The sequence below is a fragment of the Netta rufina genome (assembly GCF_964035555.1).
Source record: "Netta rufina genome assembly, chromosome: 20".
Taxonomy (NCBI): Eukaryota; Metazoa; Chordata; class Aves; order Anseriformes; family Anatidae; genus Netta; species Netta rufina.
The window spans coordinates 7,824,543-7,848,088 of NC_140144.1; the positions used below are offsets into that span (position 1 = coordinate 7,824,543).

General features: G+C 50.2%; 1 protein-coding gene across 1 annotated transcript in view; it reads right to left on the reverse strand.

Annotated features, from left to right (window-relative positions):
* The window catches only part of NTNG2 (netrin G2), a gene marked incomplete at both ends in the record, with an annotated part of 42,013 nt that extends 32,177 nt beyond the window's left edge, over positions 1–9,836 (reverse strand). The window contains one exon of the mRNA XM_084299326.1: positions 9,624–9,836. Within this exon, the coding sequence (XP_084155452.1) occupies positions 9,624–9,836 (213 nt within the window). The remainder of the gene's footprint in view (positions 1–9,623) is intronic.
* Between the last annotated feature and the right edge of the window lie 13,710 nt (positions 9,837–23,546).

Here is a 23,546-nt window from a genome sequence, read left to right on the forward strand (position 1 = left end):
CTCCCTGCAGGTGTCCTGCAGCCCCCTCCCCTGCACAGCCTGTCTGGCACTGGTGCCCGCCAGCCTTGGGGGACAGGGTCCCCAACATGCGGTGGCCCCGTGGGGCAGCAGATGGCCGGGAGCACTGCTGGAGCAGCCCCTGTGCTCACAGCACGGCTCCTGCCGGGGAAGATTTCGGGCCGTGACAGTGACAGCACCTGCTCTGCCCCTGGCTCTAGGCATCCAGACACCCAAAGTTTCATTTCGTGGCTTCTCCCCGTGGAGCGCGGCGTTGGGTTTGTTTGCACAGAAGGTTTCAGGATAAAACCAGAGGGGTTGTTTCAGTGCATTTGTTTTCCTGTTCTTTATGCTCAGATGAGTTCCCTGGGTTAATCCCGGGATTAGCAGCCCCGCCGCCCTGTGCTGCTCCCTGCAGCTGCCAGCCTGTGCCCAGCAGGCAGGATGTGCTCCCCATCCCAGCCCAGGTGACGAGCAACTCCATCCTCTGCTCTGACACACTGAAACCTGCCTTCTGCGACACGAGTTGTCACCACGCTGTGATATGAGTGGATCAGGAGACTTTTGTGGTTTTTCTCTCAATATCTGCTCCAGGAAGCAACTCCGTTTTCTGACCAGAATCGCGTTTACATGGGAGAACCGGTGGGCTTGTCCTAAAGCCATCGCTGGGCATTTTAGCTCTTGTTCTTGATCCCACGGGTCAACTGCTCTGTCTGGATTTATGAAAAGACAAGGTGATTTTATGATCAAAACTAACATTTGTGGGTAATTAAATCTCATGCTTCAGGGGCATAAACCATAACCTGCCAGTGGCCAGGATGGGACTCCCAGAGAACTGGAAATAGTTGCTGACAATTAATTTTCACTCTCTTCGTGGGGGCTGGGAGGGATCAGAGGGGTGAAACAACCGTAATTAATTTACAGCGATTATTTCCAACAGCTGGCAAGTGGCATAACTCAGCGGCGGAGATGGCTGGGAGCACGGAAATAATTGAGCAGAAATACCTCTGGAGTGAAACGCCGGCCGGGTCCTTGCTTGTGCAGGGCGAAGGTCTGCGCCTCCCTCGGCTGCGGGAGCAGCGGTGGCTGAGCCCAGTGCCCCGGGAGCTGGAGGTGGCCCCAGCAGGGATGGGGTTTCTCAGCTCCCTGTAGGCTGCAAAGTGCCCTGCGCTGTGTCCTGGTGCTCAGGATCACCGTCCCCAGCTGGGGTGTTCCTCTTGCACTGGTTACCCCATCCCTGGTGCCTACGTGGGTTTTTGCTGTGATGTGAGGCTGTGAATCGAATCTGGCAAACATTTCAGAAGTATTTGCCTGTGCTGTTTTGGGATTCTTGGTGTGTTGGCAGGGAGGGGTCCCTGGGTGGGGCCACGTTTGCTGCAAAATTGGGCTGTGGGGATGCTGGGGGGGTGCTCTGGATGTAAAACGCGCCTTTTCAGAATGAAACCCTAATAGCTTTCTTTGAGATGTGTTTTTCTGTTTCTCCTAAATGCCACTTGGTGAAGTTACGTATATATTTGATAATCCAGAGGCCTGGGAGCTTGGGAACGCTCTCAGCAAAGCCCTCGTCCTTGCACCTCGCGGGTGTGCCCCGAGCTGGGCACAGAGCCCTACGCATCGCTTCCCTCTCCGTGCTGACCCTCTGAAGAGATGCTTTTAAGTGGCCCGTGCGTGTAGGCAGATTCTGGCAAGGCGTCTGTGATTAAGTGGTGGATTATTTAGCAGCTTCACCTCTGCAGGGGAAGGCTGGCTCCGTTTTGGAGGCAGGGAGCTCCGGGGAACGGAGCCTTGCAGGGATGGGGAGCGGTGCGTGGGCTCGCGGGGATGTTTGCTCGCTCCTGTGCCCTTCCCTCGCTGCCTCCCTTCCCCCAGCCATCTGCAAGGGGCTCTTATTAGGGCAGAGAAAGCAAAAGGGGAGAAGAACGTCCTCACTAACAAGCTGTTTCCTGTTTATTAGCAGGTAAAGGCAGAGCTGGGATGAATTATTAATAGGGTGGAAATGGGGTCCCTCCACAGATCTGTTGCTAATTCTGGCTCAGCCGAATGTCACTCTTTCTCCCCCCTCCATCCCGCAGTGGTTTGGGGGATTGATTGCTCTCTCCCTTTCTTTCTATTCCTCCCGGATCGGAGGTTGTCTGAGCGCAAGGTCACCCCTCTTCACGGGGCGTTAGGACACGCTCTGCCTGCCTGCTGGATTCAGGATACCGTGAGTCAGCAGAACACGCACCGCTGGCTTCGCCGCACGGCTCTTAGTAAGCGCACGCCGGTACGCACTCAGCAAGACATTTCGCTTTTCTTTTTGCCTCTTTCCTTTGGCCTGAAGCAGATACTCATTCACTGAACAGCACGCTGCTCGTTCAAGGCTCTCACGCTCCCTTGGGCCCATCTCTCTGCAAGAGAGGAGACGCAACCTGTGCTTTGCTGGCTGCTGTTCCCCTTCCCCCTCTCCAGTCTGTTTCTCAATTCGAGAAGCATCTTGTGAATATTTCACCACATTTCGCTCAGTGCTGTGCCCTTCTCCAGGCGTAGCTGCTGCTCCTGTTGCTCCACCAGCCATGGTGAAATGTCTGAGTGGCTGGGTTGGGGGGTACCAATGCAACATCCCATCTCCTGGTGGGGGAAACTGAGGCAGGCAGGGGCTTAAGGAGCAGGTTTTGGCTTTGCCAGGAGCTTTTGAAAGTCCCAGGTCCCTGCAGTTGAGCACCAGAGTAGTGGCTCCTTGACCTGATCTTGATGTAAGGGTCAAGGAAACCTCAGCTCTTGCCCCATAACGCACAAGCACTGATCCCAGTCACCTCCCCATCCTCCCAACACAGCTGGCACGGCTCAGGCACAGACAAAATGGTCCCAAAAGACCTGTGACATGACAAACTTTAAGCACCAGGCTGAAATCAGCCCAGTCTAAGGGTGACCTCCCCCAGCATGGCACTGGCAGGGCTGCCTTCAGAGCAATGCTGACATTTCCAAAGCCCCAGGGTGGCCGGGCAGCACAGGGTGCCTTGGAGCAGCAGCCCAGCCTCTGCTGTGGGATCGCCCTGGCCCAAAAATACGTGTGCTGCCCATCTGGGGGCGATGCGAGGGTTAAGCACCACGTGGAAAATTCCACTCCTAAGCAGATAATCTTGTCTGCGCTGGGCACATCCATGCATCGCGTGCAGCCTGGCCTGCCATGTAATAATTTTTGAGCAGCTCCTTCGTTCGGGACTGGTAATTCCCCAATGAGCTGCTGTAACCCCAACCCCTCTCTCTGCTGCCTGGCCTCACCTCCGTGCCCATCCTGCCGTCAGGGTGGGGCTGTGCTATGCCACTGCTCCTTTTGCCAGTTTGCAGATTAAGGGGTGACCTCGAGGCTGGGATCAGCCAGTGGGATCAGGAGCTGATGAAGCAGGCGCCCCTCAGCCAGCAAATATGGGCACACGTTCAGGGACGCCGAGGTTTAATCCCACTGACTGCTTTTTAGCTCGCCTCCAAACCTGGATGTTCTGTACCCAAGACTTGCAAGCTTTGCTCTTCCCGGGGCACTTCCCTAAAGCTCGTCCACAAATTAAGCTGCCTGGATCCTGCCCCATCCCTCCTCTGCCAGATTCAGCCCCGTGTCTCGCTACAGAACAGCATCTGCGTGCAGACACGGCCCCTACCAGGAGCAGCGCAGCAGCAGCGACCTGTTTGCTGGACTCGGAGTGCATTATTGATTCAGGACGATGAAAATGCTTAGGAAGTAGGAAAAGTGTCCTGCTCTCTAAAAGCCTGAGCGCCTTGCAAGCTCAATACATGCAGCCTTTGCAGAGAGGCTTGCTATGCTGCTATTAATATTTTATTCTCTAAGAGAGGCCCAGATAGTTTGAATGGGGGAGGGCAGGACTTGGTGCTGGGGGGGGGGAGAAGTGAGTAGAACAGAGGCACTGCTGCAGCCCTCAAATGTAGGTGCAGATCCCCCCAGAACCTTTATAGGAGGAGGGCAGCTTGGTGGTGAACACCCCTGCACCCCCCCCCCATCTCCTGTTAGGGACCCCTGCATCCTTTACTCTGCTTTTGCTGTTGCATGCGCTTCTGGAAACCAGACCATGGTAGAAGAGCAGTCCTTCCCACCAAGTGCCAGGGCCTGAAGGAGATCCTATCCATGCTACAGAATACCATACAGATTGAAAATGAATAAAAAAGGACTTTCCTGAATCTCTGAGCTTCAAAAGTTGCTCATGGAAAACTGCTGTGCGTGGAGCTGGTGGATGAGTGAGGGCCACAGATGCTGGAGGAGCTGCTCCCCAGCAAGCCTTTGGAGTCACTGCTCTGTTTTTTTCCACCTGGATGCAGTCCCCGCTGAAGAGCAAAGCTTTTTGTAAGAGCAGTTTATTCTTTCTCATCTCTTTCAAGGTGGGGGTAAACTTTCTGTTCACTGTACCAATTAAATCTACTTGACAGCTTGATTTCTGTTGCTGAGCCTTTTCCATCAGCGAGTTGAAGCGATTCTTGTTAGGAGAGCAATATCCCACTTTGCAACAAGATGAATCCCGAACTGGGCATTTAAGGAAATTGCCACGGACTGCGAGTGGAAATCCCGTTTGCTCAGCACTCTCTAATTTAAAACCGAGCTGTATTCTCTCATTTTCTGTAAAGCCTCTGCTTTTATAACGCCGAGATCCTGCTGCACTAGAGTAGCCTCTGTGGTAGGAGAGTGGTGGTGTGCAATTTGCTGAGCAGCTGATAACGTGCAATGCGAGGGTCTGGCCCCAAGGGCAGGGCAGGGAGCCACTGGTCTTGACTTCAGACTGTTCTCTGCAGCAGCCCTGGTGCTGAGAAGAGATCAAACTGGGGAATATATCCAAAAGACCCCAGCCCTTTTCCCCCATGCTGGAAAGCAATGCTGCAAGGGATGCAGTCGGTGAATTGGGAAACCTTCATCCTGGTGGAAATGGCATCAAGTTGGCTTTTCCAGGCACTCCTCAAAGGACAGAGGAGGCTTTTTCAGGTGTCATTTCTGTTCTGGAGGGCTGATGGGGGAGCAGGGCTGTTAGCACTTCACAGATGTGGAAAGAAAGATGAGGTTTTCTGCCCCTGACTGAGTTGTCAGAGGCATTTTGACAAGCTGAGAGTGGGCTTCTTGTGCTGCTGAATGTTGGCATAAGGGTCAAATAATTGTCCCCAGTGCCATGTAGCTCCTGCCAGGAGGGGCAACGGGGAGCTCTGGCACCCAGCCCCCTGCTATAACCAAGGCTGGGGTTGCAGTCAACTGTGGGTGCTGCTGATTTGTTCAGGGAGGGAGAACATCCCCCTCTTCTTGGAAAGGATTTGACTCGTGTACGGGCTCTGCTCAGCCCAAGGGGTGGCCTCGAGTCTCGGGGTGGTTGCAAGGCTGAGGACCACTCACACTTTGCCCCCCAGGCTGGGGAAGGGCCGTGTATCTTGTCACTGCCTGGGGTACCAGCAGGGATGAATCCATCCTTTAACCACCAGCTCAGGCTGCATCTTTACAAATGCCTTTGGAAGAGCATCTGTGAAGCAATTCCACTTTTCTTCTTTCTTTAAGAACTTTGACTTTTTTTTGATCACCCCCAGACCCAGTCATCTGTTTGTACCTAAAGCAGGGTGTGAGGATGCTGCCAGGTGCAGCAGTATGTGACACAGGCTAAGAGCCTAGGGGAAAGGACTTCTGTGCCTGAAAGTTTGTCTGCTTTTTCCTACGCTAGCAGCTGGTCTCAGAAGAGAAATAGCTCTTTAGCACAAGCCTTATAAACCCATGCCATTCAGAAAGTTTAGCTAAGAATTAAACTAAACATCAAATTTGGCTGAATGCGTAATGAATAAATAAAACCTTTTCCTTTCATGTACCCGTGCCAAAATCAACAAGCTCTATTAGCTGATGAAACAATGCTGACGCTAAATAAAAATACCCCTGACCCATCAATATGGGCTAAGAGCTCGGCCCTGCATCAAAGAGCGCTGTCTGAACAAGAAATACTGTCTCGACACCTCTGGAAAAAAAAAAGCTCCAATCTTGAGGGTTGCAGGCAGCTCTCGCCAGGGTGTTGAGGAGCAGCAGAACCACCGTGGTGGCAGCCAGCTCCCGACACCTCTGCTCGTTCCCCTCACCTTTGCTGTAACGATTTGGGAACCCAGTGAGCCGCCAGCCCCTTTGGAGCAGGGAACGGGGCTGTGATGTTTGCTCGCTCCCCACCACCTGCCCTGTACGTAAACTGCCCACAAAACCTGTGGGTTATTTTTTATCAGGTGTGCGAAGTGCCAAAGCTTGACAGTGAAATTCTCCAAGGCTGGTATCAAAGAGGTGCTTCAGCAACGGGGAACAGCTCAGCGCCGGGGCTGGGCCACCTTCCTGCACCATGTCCGCATCCCCTGCCTGCCTGGGGCTCCTGGCTGGGCCCCTCTGGCCAGCACCTCCCGTTTGAAATCTGGTTTGAAATCTGTGTTTTGCTGCTTTATGCCCTGATCTGGGTCTTTGAAGTTTTCCCCCTCCCCTCGGCAGCCTTGGTTAAAAGCCCCGTTCCCTATTGTTCCCTGTTAGACTCCGGTCGCGCCTTCAGATCGTTCAGGCTTTTATTTGCTCATCCATCTGTCTTCCTGCTCCCCCCTGCCCTGCCAGAAGGGAAAGTACAATTCATTTTTCAGGTAACCCTGCCAGAAGGGCACTGACATGGATAGGAGACAGCTCAAGAGCTGTGGGGAAAAAAAAAAAAAAAAGGCAAAAAGTTGGGACTTTAATAGGCAGCAAAACGCTGCACAGCCAGAACGGAGCAGCCAGATGTGACTAGAAATTGCTGTAAAACTGAGAAAAGACAATCCTCCCAGTAATTCCTGCAATCCCCCAGGCGCCTCCTTCTGCAGAACTCTGAGGGCTGCTGTGAGTTGGTAAAACTGTAGTTTGTGAGTGATCCTTTGGGCTGTGCAAAGCCTCCCGGGCACGGGCACAGCCTGGAAGGTCAGAGCCTCGCAGGAGATGCTCACAGGGTCCTGGCCCTGCTGCTGGTGCCCAGACAGGGCTCTGCACCTTCATCCAGGGGTGCTGTGTGCAGGAGCACGGCTCAAATCCAGCACCCAGGGACATCTGTGTGTCTGTAACGTTGATTTCAGTTGTCTGAGCAGCGCAGGCGTCCCGCTGGGCTGTGCTTAATTCTTAGTAATGTTAGCTTAACTTCACGGGCAGTACCCTGCTGTTTTGAAAGACACCTAAGAAAGCAATATAGCCACCGTAAGAACCTCTCTGTTGGGAAGCTGGGCTCGTTTGAGAACCCACCTGTTAGATGAAAACAATTAAAAACCTGAAGAGAAAGGGTAAGGGGACAGGGAAAGGCATCGGGGCGGGCTGGCAGCGAGGGGCTCGGGTGGGAACCGCTGACCCCACGGGCAGCCCCAGCAGGGCTGTGCAAGCTGCGACCTTCCCCTCGCAGCGAGGACCAGGCTCTGAGGTTGCAATGATCGGCGGGCAGCAGCATTGATTTTTGTCCAGCGCTTCCCCTGCGCAGGGCTAGCACAAGTCCGCTCACATCCGCTGCGTGCCTCTCTGCATGTCAATAGGTGTCAAGTCACCACCCAGGGCCCGTGATGGAGAGGCCGCTTCTTGCTGATTCCGCCTTACACCGGCCGTAAGGGGATGCTCAGCAGTAAGTGGCCGCGTGCCCTTCTCCGTGACAAGGGCCCTGAATGTGTGCCTTGACGGCCTCCACGCGCACAAGTCCTGAGGCACGGGTTTCACCCCGTCTCCTACTCTGTGCCGGTGGGCTCGGCAGTGCTGGAGTTCATCGGCTTCATTTTAGAAACTCTGATCCTCTGGAGAGGGCAGCACTGGTGTGAGATGTGGGAGACGAGGCAATAAATAAGGTGGGATTTCATAAACCTATCCAAAAAAAAAATATGAAGAATAACGTGTGGTGTAGTACTTCTGTTCTGAGCTCGTGTCTCTGCCAGGGACTTTATCAGGGATTTTGCTGGGGATGACTGCTGCTGTGCTGCCAGACAAAGGCTGGGCTGGGCGTGCTCCCGCCGGGGTCAGGCAGGGACAGGAAGGCAAATCCATGTTCTGCATTTGTGCAACGCTCATTCAGGGACGTACGCGGTGTTTGCAAGTGTTACAGCACATGGCAGGCGTACGCTACGGGGAAACGCTGCTGGTGCCCAGAATAGAAAGATTTTAGCTCAGTATTGACTGAAGCAAGAGATGCAGAGAGCTGATTCCTGTTGGTATCTTTTACTTCCTCAGAGGGCAGTGGAGCCGGAGCCCAGCGCACTGTCAGCCAGGGAGCATTTGCAAATAGCAGCCGTGAATTTAGGAGAATGCAATCTGCTGTTCACCTTCTAATCCTTCTGCAGCCAGCCAGATAAATGGGAATCCAGAGCGCCTTATCAATAGTTAACTCTTTTATTTGCAGCCTTTGACTCGATCTTTTCTTTCGAATGATCTTTTAAAGGGAAAAGCTGCTGCTTATCTGGAATTAGTGAAAACAGCTCTGGCTCTAATGAGCCCCCCCGTAGGCTGGAGAGAATGGGGTAAATAGTGGTGTCATGTCGTGATGGTCTTAAATGCTTGGAGTCTTTTGATGCATCAAAGGAGTGTTTTTTCTCTTGGATTTTCAAGAAAAGCCCTGAGCTGCTTAGGCCCAGGGTGTTTTCCAGGTGGGAAACTGAGGCACGGGGTACCCAAGCCTGGTTAAAGCTGGCAACAGAATTTGGGACTCCTCTCTCTCTTTTGCTGACTTAAATAAGAAAACCTATTCGTGTTGCAGCTAGTAGGGTGGCATACTTTAGAAGTTGCTCCTTGCTCAGTGCTCTCCCTGCTGGAAGCCCCGTCAGCAGGGGCTGCCTTTGTCGCTGTGCCCTGCGCCACTGCCACGGGGCAGAGGACGCTGCAGCCATGCTGGGTTGCTCTCTGCTTTGACCCCTGAACTCTTTTTAACAACATAAAGCCTTGTGAATTATAAATCAAATGCTCCTGCTGAGCTTTGTGGTGCACGGAATGAAATGCAATGATTAATATTTAAGGGAAAATAAGTTAAAGATTTTAACTACAAGGGCAAGTGTCTGTCCACAAAGCCTTCTCACACTGAGACCAGAAGGAAGGGAGAGCTGCGTTTTCAGGGACTTTGGGGAAAGTCGTGGTGTTTGACCAGCTGACCCTGAGCTCCCCCTGGCCTCTGCTGTTCTGGCTCTTACACCGAGACAAGGTGCCCGCCTCTGGCACAGCCCTGGTGTGGGCAATACCAGCAGGGAAGTCCCTGGCCTCCGCAGCCTTTTGGTGTGGGACTGGTGAGCCCACCACGCATTTCAGCAGGTGGGTGGGTGTGCTCAGAGCAGCTCGGGCTGCTGCTGCTGGCAGCTGTGCTTCTGAAACTCAGACCAGGAACAGTTCTTGTCTTTCTGCCCCTCAGCCCTCCCCAGCTCCTCGCCCACCCCTTGGTTGCACTGCCCGGTCCCCGCTCACAGGCCCACCCCTTGCGCAGCACCAAGATGAGCAGAGAACTCTTCCCATCTCCCAGATTTGGAGACTGGGAGCTCAAGGTGGCAGCCAGCAGTGCCACCCTGAGTGGAAATATTCCTCCAGCAGCACCTCAGCAGGACGCTGTGCCTGGCCACCTACAAGCAGAGCCTCTTACAGAGCATCAAACAAGGAAGGAAATACTTACATGGGTGCAGAACCGCTCCGGAGGGTCCCCGCAGGTGATTCCTGCCGGATCCACTCTCACTGTCACATAATCCTTCATCCGCATGGCCTTGGGCTGACAAGCGTAAAACTCCCATGACGGGCCATCGTCTGTGGTCACCCAGGACTTGCAAATGTCATACTGTCCCATGGCCAAGGGGAGACGGTGCAGAAGGAGGGCGAGCAGGTACAGCATGGCAGCTGCGGCCGAGTGCGGGATCCCAGGGCAGGGGCAGTGCCAAGAGTCCTAAGGAAGGCAGCTACTGGGCTAGGGGGTGCTCTCAGGATCAGCATGGAAACTCCTCATCTAAAGATGATCCAGTCCAAGGAGATCAAGGCGAGGACAGGAACGATCCCACTTTGTATGCCGTGCTCAGGCACAGTTTCTCTCGGTGCAGAAGCCAACTTTGCAAATTGCTTGATTTGGAAAGTTTTGGCTGGAATTGCTGTTCAGTGGTCAAAAGTCTTCCTTAACCTCATTTTTTCTGCTTTTATTGTATGAAAGGGCTTCCAAATCAGCATGAAAATATCTAGAGGTGACTCCAGTCAATCAATAGAAAGATCAAGTTCTGAGTTGCTGATGAAATTTGATAGCAGTAAATTGGAGAGGCTGGGAGATGGTGCTGGATCAGGTTTTCCTCAACCTTCTTGTCTGCTGCAGATGCGTCACTGGGTAAAGTGCCTTAACCTGGGGTCTGCTTGAAATAATTATTGGGGCTTTTGAACATTAGTATGTGAGATAGCTACAGCATCTGGTCATCGGTACGGCGCTGACAGGAGAGGCTCTATGGGGCTAACCTCCCCTTCTCCCAGACAGTGATGGCATCGGTGTTACTGTGTCAGGGGGCGGCATCTGCAGGGGTCTGAGCAGGCTGCTGGGTGCTCAGCGCAGCGGTGGGAGCAGTGCTGGCCTCGCTGCTTCTCCCTCTGCTCCTTGCAGCTGTGGTGAGGAGCTGGTGTACGCGTACAGAGGTTTGTCTGACTGTGCCTTTTGGCAACGGAGCATCGAGTTCCCAAGCCTTCAGCTCCAAGTCATGCTGCTACCTGAGGTCTCGTTTCTCTTGCATGATCAGGGCAAAGGGAGAGTTCATTAGCAGGCTGCACCTGCAACAAATTGAAAGACAAATTAGCTGGGGGAAAAGGAGGTGCAGTTGGAGCAACAAGACCTGTAAGAACATGGGTCCCCTGGGAAATACAGACCTCGGCCGGGCTTCCCAAGATACAAGCCAGTTTTTTGTAAAAGGGAGATATACAACTTTAATAAAAAGAAATCCATAGTAAGATGCTTATGGCTCTTCTGCTGTTTGGGAGATTGGAAGGAGCGCTGCCCCATTTAAGGTATCTGATTTTAACAGCAGCTGGACAACAATAGCTCTAATGGGTCTTCAAATAATATCAAGGAGTAGCTGTAGGTCATTAGAAGATGGAGAATATGCAGACAGACCAGGGACAGACAGATAAATTGAATGTCTTAAAAAGATAAGCGAATAAATAAGACAGCTGGGGAGACAGATACATTGTCCAGCATCTCCACATATGATTTATCTGAACAATAACATTTAATAAAAAACAATTTAAAGTTCTAATAACGTTTAAGGTTCACCTAATACAAAGAGCAATGACCTTCCCAGTATTCATTTCAGGTTAAAACAGCAATTCTGCAATTTTGTTGTCTTTCCAATAGAGCCATAAAAATCTTAAGTAATTACAAAACAAAATGACAAAGAACTGAAAAGAGAGAGTCAAACCCTCTCTCAGCATTAGATCCCGGGGAGAAATCTCATAAGAGGAGGTGGGAGGCATGCATCCAGAACAGAAATTCAGCTCTGCCTAATTCTCTTTCTATTGGATTCCCCAACTTTTCTCCCAGAATTTGGAGATGCCTGCTTCAACAGCATGCCTAGTATTTGCTTTCTCATAAAGCTCAGAAACGCCAGGTTAACAGACGCATTGATCCATGTTTGGGGGATTCATATTGCTGTGCTGCCATCTCCCTTTCCCACCCCCCCCCCCCCCCTTTTTAGTTGAAAGATTTCTGATTGAGATGAATGAGTTCAGAAAAGAGAAGCTCTCTCTCATGCTTCATCGCTAGCTCTCAAAGAAGAGCCTATTATAGCTGCGTTGGACCCGAATAAACTCCCAAAGAATAGGCTGGCTGCTATTTTTACATTATGAGTAAATGTAGTAAAAATAATAAAACGGTGTGACACAGTGTTTATAAGTCCCGCTGACATCAGAGCTGTCTTTTCAGTTATAATAAGTCAGTTCCTAATTATTACACCAAACTGGTCACAGCCAAGTGCCTAATAACATCAGAGCGCGTGAGACTTCAGCGTTGTGTATAAAACAAGCAGGAGTTTTAATGAGGACTCCAGTGCTGTTAAGTTTATGGATCTATTTTCATAGCTGTAAAACCATATCTTGCGCTTGAGTGGCTGTCAGGGAAGAACCCGGGAAGAAAGGATCTATAATATCTATTAGTTTCTTGTTATGCTCGCTAAATGTTGCAGATTCCCAGGGAAATAATTTGCCTGGGAATTTACAGTCAGTCAATCAAACAGGCGTGCTGGCTCCCTGGGAAGTCTGTGGTGCAACACTTCAACGTTACAGTCCCTTTGCAGAAATAGTAGCACGACGTGGCTCTGAAATAAGTCAGCACACCACCAACGGGGGGGAGACTTCCTGAGCTGAAGGTTTTGCCCTGCTTGGTTTGGTCTGATCCTCGCAAAATAAATCTTCACCTGATATTATTAAGAAACTGCAGTTCATGGGAACAAATAGAATTAATGCTCTTTGTTGTCTTTGAAGAGTACACAGCAATCACAAGGGACTGATAGCCAGGGTATTAAAACCACAAAATTAGATTGTATCTTGACTTAGCTGGTTCTTTTTTTTTTTTTTTTTTTTTAATTATTATTGGATTAACACCCAATTGAACACAAGAGACAACACAGCAACAACTGAGCTGCCCTGGAATTAAGGACAAAGTAAACTCAGTGAAGGAGTTTTTGATCTCGGAAGTTGCCTTAGGAAATCAACCCGAGCCACTCTTCTCCCCGTGGGGACGGAGCGTGAGAGTTTTTGTCCCTTCTTTTCCTCGCTCGTCAGCCCCTTCCCCCCGAGCAGCGGAGTTGGGGAATGCCCGCTCTGCAAGCGCTGCGAGGGGAGGTTGGACTGCACGAACGGCGTCGCAAAGCTCCGAGGAGCAGCCCCGTGCTCCCAGCAGAAAGACCTGTAAGTCTCCGAGCTCGGAGTCTCAGCCCCGTAAGTCTCCGACCCGTAAATCTCAGCCCCGTAAATCCGCTCCCACCGCCCCGCTCTCCGGAACGCCTTCGTGCCTCGGCTCAAACCCTTTCCCCACCTCGCCCGGGGTTTCTTTTTCACCCTAAAGCGCTCCGAGAGCATTCAAGGACTAGGTTAAAAGTAAAAAGAGGGGGGAAAAAAACCCAAAGGGCGAGCCTCCCCGGCTCCGCATCACTTATTGGGAAAGTCCGAAGGGGAGCGATGCCTCCCCGCAGCTGGAGGGTCGCGCTGCCACCGCCCCGCCAGGGGGGCAGCGGCTTGGGGGGGGACGTTTTGGGGTCAGCAGCGGCTCGGGGAGGGGGAGGACACGGCTTTGGGGTCGACAGCACCCCATCTCCCGGCGGCAGGGTGGGGAGCCCCCGGGTCCCCGCACCCCAACTTCCCCGGGGCTCGGCGCTGCGCATCCTTACCGGGGGGGAGCTCTGCGGCGGGGGGGGGGGTCTCCCGGCGGAGCCGCCAACTTCGGGGCCGGGGAGGCCCCCCCGGAGGGCAGCCGGAGCCCTGCTCGATGCCCGGCTCCCTTCTCAAGTTAGCGCCGAGGCTGCGGTCCCGTTTGAATCCCCAGCGGAGCTTTTATCCCCGTGCCTGATCCGGGCTGCGTAACTTCCTCTGTGCAGCTTTAGCACACCCCATCCCAGCGGCGGGCAATGTGCTTCTTAAAGGTGCAGGGAGGAAATGCGAGCGGCGGGGGAGGGAGGGAGGGAGGCGAGGAAAGCGCCCGAGGAAGAGGAGGCTGCGGGCGGGGAGGCTCCGGCCTCAGCCCCAGCCCCGGCGAGGCTGCGGGGTCCGCCCCGTCCGAGCCGCGGCCAGGCTCGGCCACCCCCCCCTTCGGTTGTTTTATTTCCCCCGAGTGTTTTCATGTATTTATTTAATTATTTACTAATCGTGCCGTTTATATTTTATTTTATTTTTTCATGAAATGATGACGGGATCGCGTTCGCTCGAGGAAAAAACCCCAGTCACGAGGGTTTTCCCCGCACGTGTGAGTTCGCGGTGGTGCGCCCTGCGTGTTTTGGGGAGGCTGCTGCTGGCGAAGATGCCTTGAAGGAGGCTGCGTGTGTGTGTGCGCGCTGGGGGAAGAGGGGGTGGCTGGAATTAATAGGATAAACAGAGCGGGAACGCGGAGAGGGGGAAATCAGATGGCTGGGAAGTGCTTTGAGAACGGGGAGGATGTGCTCTGGGATTTAACCGATCCCTGTTTGCTGATGTAAGGCAGGGGGCTAAGCACGGGGCCGTAGGGTTCAGTAAGTGCCCTCCTGCCCAGGGCACCCAAGTGGTGGGTGCTGCTGTCAGGGTGAGCAGCTACAGGTAGGGTGGATGAAGCAGTGGCAGGTAAAGGTCCCTGGTGCCCTGCACCAGGCTCTGCTGTGCTGACCCCGGGCTTCTGCCCTGGCAGATGCTGGAGCCAGGCTCATTCCGAGGCAGCGACAGGTTTTTGACGTGCAGAGGGATAAATGGCAGTTGATTTGCAGGGAGGAGAAACAAAGAAACCCACTGTCCCCCCTATGTACACAACCATCAAAAAATGACTGTTCATTCCTAGCCAGTAATTCAATAATTTCTAAGCCAGAAAGTGTACTGTCCAATTTGTGTGTGATTTGCAATCTCATAGACTCAGTATTTCCTTACGTGATTTACTTCTACCGACTGCTTTGGGGTCTTTCTGTGACTTCTCCCATCCAAGAGTCCCTGGAAAACCTGCAGACCACCTTGTGACCAGGCAGAGGAGATTTGGAGCTCTCCTGGGAAATGTTTCCCATGTAGTGGAGCAAAAGTGAGACTTAGGAAATGATGGAAAGTATCTTGACTATGGCCCCACCTAGCTGCTACACCTAGGGAGGGGTTAGTTTTTACCATTTTTTTACTTGCCTTTTTTACTATCTTCGGTTCTGGGTCAATCTTCACTCCCCTGCTCTGGTCAAGACCCAGACATACTTTCCACGTGTCATTTTTTTCCGTAAACACCTACTTTATGGCAGCAGTATTACTTAAATGAGAAGCACTGGCTGGGATTTCAGGGCTGGCTAATATTCCTGGATTTCACTTTGTGCCTTTAGGTCTTCTCTGTCGTAATGAATCCCCTGGAAATTCCCCATGTCTCACTTATTACTCCTTTATTAGTTATTATGGTACAGTAACAGGATAAAAAGGAGTTGGTATTTCATTTTCATTCCCTCTAATAGCCACGGCGAAGACCAAGTGGTGTGCTGATTATTGACATCAGAGTTAAGTGATATGCACGCATCATTAGGTTTCAATTGGAAAGAATAACAGCACAGTATGAGGCGTCACACTTCTGGGCTACTTGGCATTTAAAGAAAAACCAAAGTCATTTTTTTCTCAGCCCTGCGAACTCAAAAGATCACAAGCTGGCAGTAATACCTACACAGGTAAAAGGCGCTAGCTGCAGGTGAATCACCAGGAGCAACTGCGGGGTTTGCCCAAGGATGGGCAGAGCTGGCGATGGGAACTGCTCTGCTCCAGGAGAAAAAAGGAAGGTCTGGCTCCAAGGGTTCCTTACACCAGAGAGGGGAGAGATCGGTTGTGGCACAGATGGACACGGGAGCCCAAAAGATGCATCGCGAACCATGCGGCCGTGCTGGTTTCACAGGCAGGAAGGAATAGGGAGTAGTTGCAGCGAATGTTTAATTTTAGACCATTTGCCTTCTTCTGCCCAAGCACATTCTGCACATTTTTACTGCTCAGAACCGTCTCCTTCTTGGTGCGATTTCCGCGAGCAGCAAAATGGATGTGCTTTTCCTTGAGGGGACAGCGCTGCCCCCTCCCTCGTGCTGAGCGCTACCTTCTTGCGAGGTTGAAAATCAATGGGGCTGCACTGAGATTTAATTACCACGGCGTAGGCAAGGGTGGAGAATAAGGCCCTTAATATTTAATACAGCTTCTGCTCCCACAGGGATCCCCAGGGCTCAAGGGCCAAATGTAAACCCATTATAAGCAGGTGTAATTCTATTGACATATGCAGACTCGCACCTGTTTATACTAGGGCTATATTTGGCTCCCGAAATCTAAATGGCAAGCGATGATTTTGACATGCGCGGGAGAGGAGGGAAGTGTTTTCCCAACTTGGGATGACAGAGGATAAACTGAAACACCAGAAGGTAAGCGTGACACCTCGCAGTCCTCTTTCTCAGTGGAGATGCGCCTGCTAACACTTGAGCTGAGTTGAGTCCGTAGAGAGAGATGCGAGATTAGTGCCAGAATAATAACCAGGCTTACAAAGGATCTTTCATTTGAGGATACATATTGCTGTATCACCTATAATAGCAATACGGTCTTTTTATAGTCCTTATCTCGCTCTCTGTGGCCAAGGATGTCAAAGTGCCTCCTGGAAGTGAGTAAGCATTTTATTAGGTGGGAGCACGAGGCTCGTAGCTGTGCTCCAGCCCAGCAGCAGGCGAGAGACCCCTCTGCGAGGCAGGGTCTCAGGCAATATCAGAGAAGCCGAGCTCAGCCTGACCCCGGTGTTTCGGGGCGGCTTTCTCCCTGCGGGCAGGCTGCGCTGCCTGCCAGCACCTCTGGAGAGGGGCTTGTAGGGAAAAGGGAGACAAGGACCAGAGCTGCTTTTTTGGGGGGCATTAGGGATGATGAAAGGAATGCTGTCACACTGCTGAGTTGGACCTTGTGCAGATTTGGGGCATATTTGGCTCATCTCACCACCCGGTGCTGTCCTTTTGTTCTCAGTAAGGTGGGTGTGCAGAAAGCCCCCAGCTTGGTCAGCACGGGAAGGTTTGTGCTTTCTCTCGCCTCGTGCTTGGTGCAAAGAGAAAATCGCCATGTTTTAGAGGGAATATAGAGGCATAATATTTCATAGACATGAGAGATGCTGGAAAACCCACACAAAGCCTGAGAAACTGAGCAACAGACAGCTTTGGTACATGCAGTCCAGGAGGGTGGGTGGGGGATATTTATTTTCTTGCCCTTCCTGCGCACCTCCGCTCTAGCCACCGGGCTGGATCAGCAGGCACCACCAGCCCCCTGCTCTTTGGCACGCACAAACCCAGTGATCAGGAGAGGGAAGAGCCTAATGCCTCGGTCCCTGGAGCACTCTAAATTTTTCTTCCTTTGTGCAAGCTCCTGGGGAGATGGCAGAGAGCATCTGCTCTGGGAGGGGAGGCTTCCCTCTGCCTCTCCTGGCTCGCACCCTCACGCACAAGACCTCAGATGCAATTTCTGCAGCTCGGAAGGTTTTACAGGGCCCTCGGTGAATTTTGCCCTCCCTGATTAGATAACCAAAGGAGCAGTGACTGTACTCTCTAGAGAGAAGATGCTGTCTCGTTCCTGCCAGAAGGACAGCTGGAGGGAGGGTGGGATTTTCAGCATGCAAGCACTTAGCCAGATCAAGGAAATGGGATGCAAAGCATTTTAGGCTAAGAAAGGTTGTTGTGCAGGGAAACATGAGGCTGCTGTTCTGCTAGGGAGATAACGCTTCTCAAAATGCTCCTGCGTGCCAAACTGCAAGCCTTAACCACGGCAGGTCATTGCCTCTTTAAGGAAAACAAGCATGACAAGTCAGAAAAAAAACACCATCACTGTCTTTGCTGAAAAACTTTGATCATTTAAATGTTATTGATGCACATTAACTCCAGGAGAGATTGGCTGGGTGATGGGAAGCACTTCACCTTGACACGGGGAAAATATGTTGTTTTCTGTGCCTTGTCTTTTGCCTTGTCTTTTGTTTCATATATCAAATCAGAGCTTAGCCAAGTGAATCAGCTCAGGAAGCATTTAAGATTTATTTGATTTTGGGGAAGGTACAGCTTTCCTCATCTTCACCAGCTGTGGGGGAGTAAGTATGGATAAAAACAGGAGGAGCTTTTGAAGGAGGGATCTATAATTAACAACCCCTCAGAAGGGAAACTTTCCTTTTAACTTACTATTAAAATGGAAGTGGTTGAGACTATACATTTTTGGCTCTGGGGATCTCGTACGTATCCTTGACAGAGCCCTGCGAATTCCTCTAATCCCTGCCTCAGAGCATGTGTGTGCTTTAAAAACAACCCCACGGAGGGCTCGCCTCGACCCTCCATTTGGCTAAAAAATGGGGAGGATTCCCACAAAAAACCCCAGAGCTTCCCCCCAGCCTCCCACAGAGCCCTGGGCGATGGGGAAAGGAGCTTCCCACCCCTTCCCACCCAGCTCTGCTTCCTCGCAGCCCTGAGCCCTACGCGGGGAGGAGGAGATGCTTTCCACCAGTTCTTTTTAACCCGAGGAAGGAACGTGTCACTTCTAATGGAGCTGACAGCAGCAGGGAGGGTTTTTAGGTTAGTGGTTGAAGAACACACTTGTAATGAGTGAAGTAATTGAATAAATGCTGACAATTTGATGTGGAAAATGCATAATCAGCTAGCTCTGGAAGGTTGACTTGTTCTTTTTTCTCTTTCTTTAGCACTGGGATAAACACATTTATTCTCTTCCAAGCAGGTGATGTGTTCAGCAGCACAAAAACAGCAGATATATGCACATGCTTTCCTCCCAGGCACACATGTGCTGATTGCCAAATAATTGACCCAGTTATGCTAATATCCTGTTTGCATCACTGGAACTTAATAAATACACATATAATCAATCCAGCCCTTTTTCTGGAGCCGTATGCTGGCTGAATGAGCTAGTACTTCAGTAGTTTCACTGGCTCTAGCCTAAATTACAGTAGCTGTACCTGTCCTAGGGAGAAAAGTTGGCAGTCCCTTGGGTAGATACAAATGAGGTCACACCAGGTAGCACAAAGAGCTGATTGTGCAGGAATAACTGGGAGCACAACTGGCTTTTCAGATCCCAAACACAGCCAATAAATTGTGGATGCCGTCAGCGGAGCTGATGCATTCAAGTGCAGTGACTTTCCCTCCCCAGCCATCATCCCAGCTTTATGCAGATGGAAACTCGGTGAGCTTCTTGTCATCTAGCCCCCGGTTTCAGCCTGACAATGGGAACAGCATCATCTGTGTCATGTATGTTGGAAGCAGTGAATAGAGAGCTGAGCTCACTAATCTATTTGCATATTGAAGATATGGAAAAAAACAGCCTTCTTGCTTACTTTCCTGCCTACTCAAATATCTGTGACACAAGGAGGAGAATATGGGGCTTCTTCATACTTCAGATCTCAGTGCCCTTGAATAAAGGCTGCTCTGTGCAGCCTTTTGGGATCAGTGTGAGAGTTAGCGACAGTAAAAAAACACCTCTCTGTATCTGCAGGCTGGTGGACAAAAGGCAGTTCCTGCTCATCATCATGGATACCTTGACTTTATGTCATCAGGACACCTTCTCCACTCCACATCCGAATCAGCACTTGCATATCTGGGGCACGTAGGTTTGACCTGCCAACTGTTAAATAAATTACAGCATGCTCCACCCAAACTATTAGCATGGAGCAGCACACAGCCCCAGGAGAGACAAGCTAAGGACACAGCAGTTCACAAGAACAATGAGCCGTAGGAGACTTTCCTTTTGGATAGAGTTGAAAGAATTGTTTATTACAGAAAAAGTGAACTAGCAGCACACGGCAGTTCATCCATATCCTATGGAGGCACTGGGCTATGACTCCACATTCAAGGCTGGGCTCAAGTTCTGGCTTGGCTCGCCTTTCAGCAGCTCTGGATTATCTTCTTTTTAATTTGAACAGCTACTTTTCCTCTAGGTTATCGCTGTCTTAAGCAGTAGAAGTGAGATCCAGATCAGGCTTTAAGGTTTGGAATTTACTTGCTTTTTCGTATGCTTTCTGGTATTAATTTCATATGCAGTGGAAAAGTAATATCCTGTCTGTCACCAGGGAGGAAGGGATGTGCGTGCATATATACGCACAGACATTGCTAACTGTTGAGCTTTTTCACTCAAATTTCGCATTTGTGAAAATTTCTAAATTAAAGCTAAAAATCAGCTGCAGAAACGATGAATGTGAAATACCAATAAGGCAAGAGCATGAGATGTTTTCTCTTGTTTTCGTAACTCATGGTCTTTGTGTGTAAGAGTGTATTGCATGGCAACTGCATTCACACTTCTCTTTAATAAAAGATTCTAGCAGATGGACCCACTATTAACGTGTATCCCCCAGATTTGCATATTTCATATTCATGCCAAGATGGCACTAAGCACACACGGGATGAACGAGACTGATATAAACACAATTGTGCCAGATTAATGCAGTGATCAAAGGGTATTGTCCTAGCATCCCCGTTAGGAATCTAGTTTAATATTGGTTATTAATATTGTTAAACTTCTACTGGAGTCAAATTAAGGTCTTCCAAATACAATTGGACAGGGCTCTTAGGTACTACAAGTTGATGAATATGTTATAAATTCCCGAGGGAGAGAGCTAAGAAACAGCATTTGCATCTGATCTGTGAAGAATCCAGCGCTGGAAATGTGCAGACCTCAAGGTTTGGTCCAGCATGCTGTGTAATTAGGACTCACTTGAAATTCAGATCTTATCCAAGATCAGTATCTGAGTTTCTCAAAATTCAACTGCAATCAAATCTAGTCAGAAGACAAGACTGTGTGTAATATCTTATCAAATATTAGGCATTACAAAGTGGTATTCTGGAGCCCAAAATATATTTGATCCTATTGTTCCAGACCATTAATCAAACACAATGCTGCACATACTAATAGGATCAAACATTTGGAAATATTTATGAATGCGCATTGTTGTGACTGCAAAAATTAAACACAGCAGGTTTTAAATACACGAGCTCTTGAAAAGGAAAACTTTATTATCTCCCATATATCTGGTGCCAAATTCAGAGTGAATTTTAAGCACATCTTAGGTAGTCTGTGCTTGAGTAATTTACACTTTCTTCCAGCTCCCTTCAGCGTGTAAATTATACCTGCTTCCACCTATATTGAATCCAACCCATTGCACCAAGGATACTAATGAAATCATGTAGCACCAGATAATGCAGTTTTTTTTCATTGTGGGGGGAGGCAGGGGGACTGTATGTAAGCATTTCCACTGCTCCTGCATGCTGGGTCGATTCTGGACATGGTGAAGTCGTTCCTGGATGCTGGGAGTTCTGTCCCATACTTCAACGGGGGCAGGATTTTGCTTGCTAGATCCAAAGGCAAGGCTTTGGCTTTAAGGTATACAGTAGCTCCACAAGCCCAGGTTTTGTCGAGAATAAATCATGTCAAGCCAATCTCATTTTCCTGCAACAGGGCAGCAAATCTCAGAGAGAGGAGAAGCTGGAGATGTGATGCATCTTGACTGCAGTAAGGCTTTTGGCACTGTTTTGCGTGGCATTTCGTGAGCAAGGTAGGAAAATGTGATCTAGAGAGAAATGCTTTAAGGTATATGAAACCACAGAGAAAAGCTATCAGCTGGTTATTGTCGAGGTGGAAGGATGGCTTGAGTGGGGTGCTGCAGTGGTCTGTGCAGGCTCTGGTATCACTCAATAGTTTCGTTAGTGACTCGGGAAATGGAAAATGGAGTCGACTCATTGGATCTGCTGACAACGCCAAGCTGAGAGGGGCGGCAAGTGCTCTCAGAGAACAGGAGAAGGATTCAAAATCTTGACAAACTGAAGAAACAGTCTGGAAAGAATAGATTGACATTCGAAAAGGACAAGAGCAAAACAGAATGTACTGGAACTACTGTAACGTATGTCGGGAAGTGGCTGCGTGGGCAGCGTCTCTACAGAGTTGGGGTAATATTGTGGGCAACAAACGAGCCCTGAGCCAACTGTGGTACCCCAGAGTGAGAAAAGCAATGCTGACACCAGGGTGTGTAAACAGAGTGTGGTGTACACTGCTCCACGCTGCTCCTGTCTGTACCGAGTGTTTGGGAGGAGCAGTTTTGGTTATTGGACTTCTAGGAAAATCTGGAAAAGGACAAGAACGGTCAGAGTTCAGGAGAATGAAACTACTGAGACAGACAGAAAGAGCCGCAGTCAATTACTCAGGGCTGAGTGGAGGTACAGTAATGATCTTTCAAGGTGTAAAAGATGCTGTGAAAGTAATGAAGTGTTGTCCACATCCACCAGGGTAGGACAGAAGCAGTGGGCTTAGCAGCAAATGGAAGTTGGCTTAGAGGTTGGGGAAAAACTTCCGTCTGTAAGAATAGCTGACAACCAGGACGGATCGTCTGGGGAGCCTGTGGAAAGTCCTTAAAAACCTCCAGTGATGAGCAGGTTAGACACATACCTGTCAAGAACGATTTGGGCAGGGTTGATCCTACCCTGGGGGAAGGAGATGGACTAGGTGACTTCTCCAGATCCCTTTCGCTCTTATTCTCTGCGGTCCTGGGCGTGCTTTGTATGGCAGTGATGGTGTGGGAGCGGAGAGCTTGATTCTGCCGATCAGGTAAACATTTTACATTGAAATGGGGAAGTTTTGTTTACTTGTCAGTCTGGTGTTTTTCCAACTTAAATCTCACTAATTTCAGTGGAATACAACAGCATAAATTACAGTGGGCGTATGTGGAATATCTGAGGAGATAGATACTGAAATCCATTAATCTATTGATCAGATTGATCGTGTGTTTCATTTAGAGTAGCATATAGCTATTTTTAAATATGTTTGAAAAGACTCTTCAAACACCTTTGCTTTCTTGCAGTGCAGGAGTTCTCCTGCTCTCTGCTCGGTGTGTATCCTTAAGCAGGCACACAGAAAAACCTGATGTTGGCACATGCAAAAGGCCCAGGCTGGAATCGTGCGCTGCCATAGTAAAAAGGAAACCACTGGTTTTCTAAATGAAGTCAGGCAGTGGTCTGGCTGCCAATTAATGAACACATTACTGTTAAGTGATAGCTTTGAAAAAAAGTTCCTGAGTTCCCCTAATGGTTCTCGCTCCCCTTCCCTCCCTCCGTGCATTATATTGGCGGCGCGCTGACGGGAAGCAGAGCCCCTCCAGCAGCTCGATGCCCTCGTGCAGGGCCTGGCAGCGGGTAAGGATCCTGCACTGTTAAGTGCAAGGGGGGGAATCTACGACAGCAGAATGCAATTCCACAAATTAATTTGTTCAAGACCCAGGGGTTAGCACTAATTTTGCACTAAGTACCAGGAGAGCTTTAATGACCGCAAATAGCAAACACTTGCATTTTTGCTTCGTCCCACTCAGAAGCCAAAACTGCCAGGTTTACAGTGCCCTCTAGTATCGCGCTGGAGCATTAGCTTTCCCGTGCCACCTCCTGAACTGCCACTTCTCTGCATCGTTGCTCACTACAGCATATTTTCCATCGGTGCTTTTGCAGTGTAACCGCACCTGGCCGTGAGCACCGGAGAGGTGCCAGGAGCACTGCTGTTTCTCCAGGCAGGCAGAAAGGATTCCTTGGCTTTTGTCCTGATGCACCGATCCCACTGTTTTATGATAAAAGTGCATGTGAAGCTCTGCTTAGGGGGTTGTTGCAGTGACCTGGGTGCTTGGAAGAATCATATTCATTAGTTTGTGGCAATTTGTCAAAGAGATAATGATAATAGCTTGTCTTAAAATGGACTTGGTCCCCTACAGCTGTTGCTGCATAACCACTAACCAGCAAAATACATGCTGGAGAAGGAGAAGGAAGGACAAAGTAGAAAAACCTGAGTCATACGAAACCCATTAGACATTACCAGGGACCACATCCTAGCCAGCTGAGGTCACTTAATGCAAGGACTT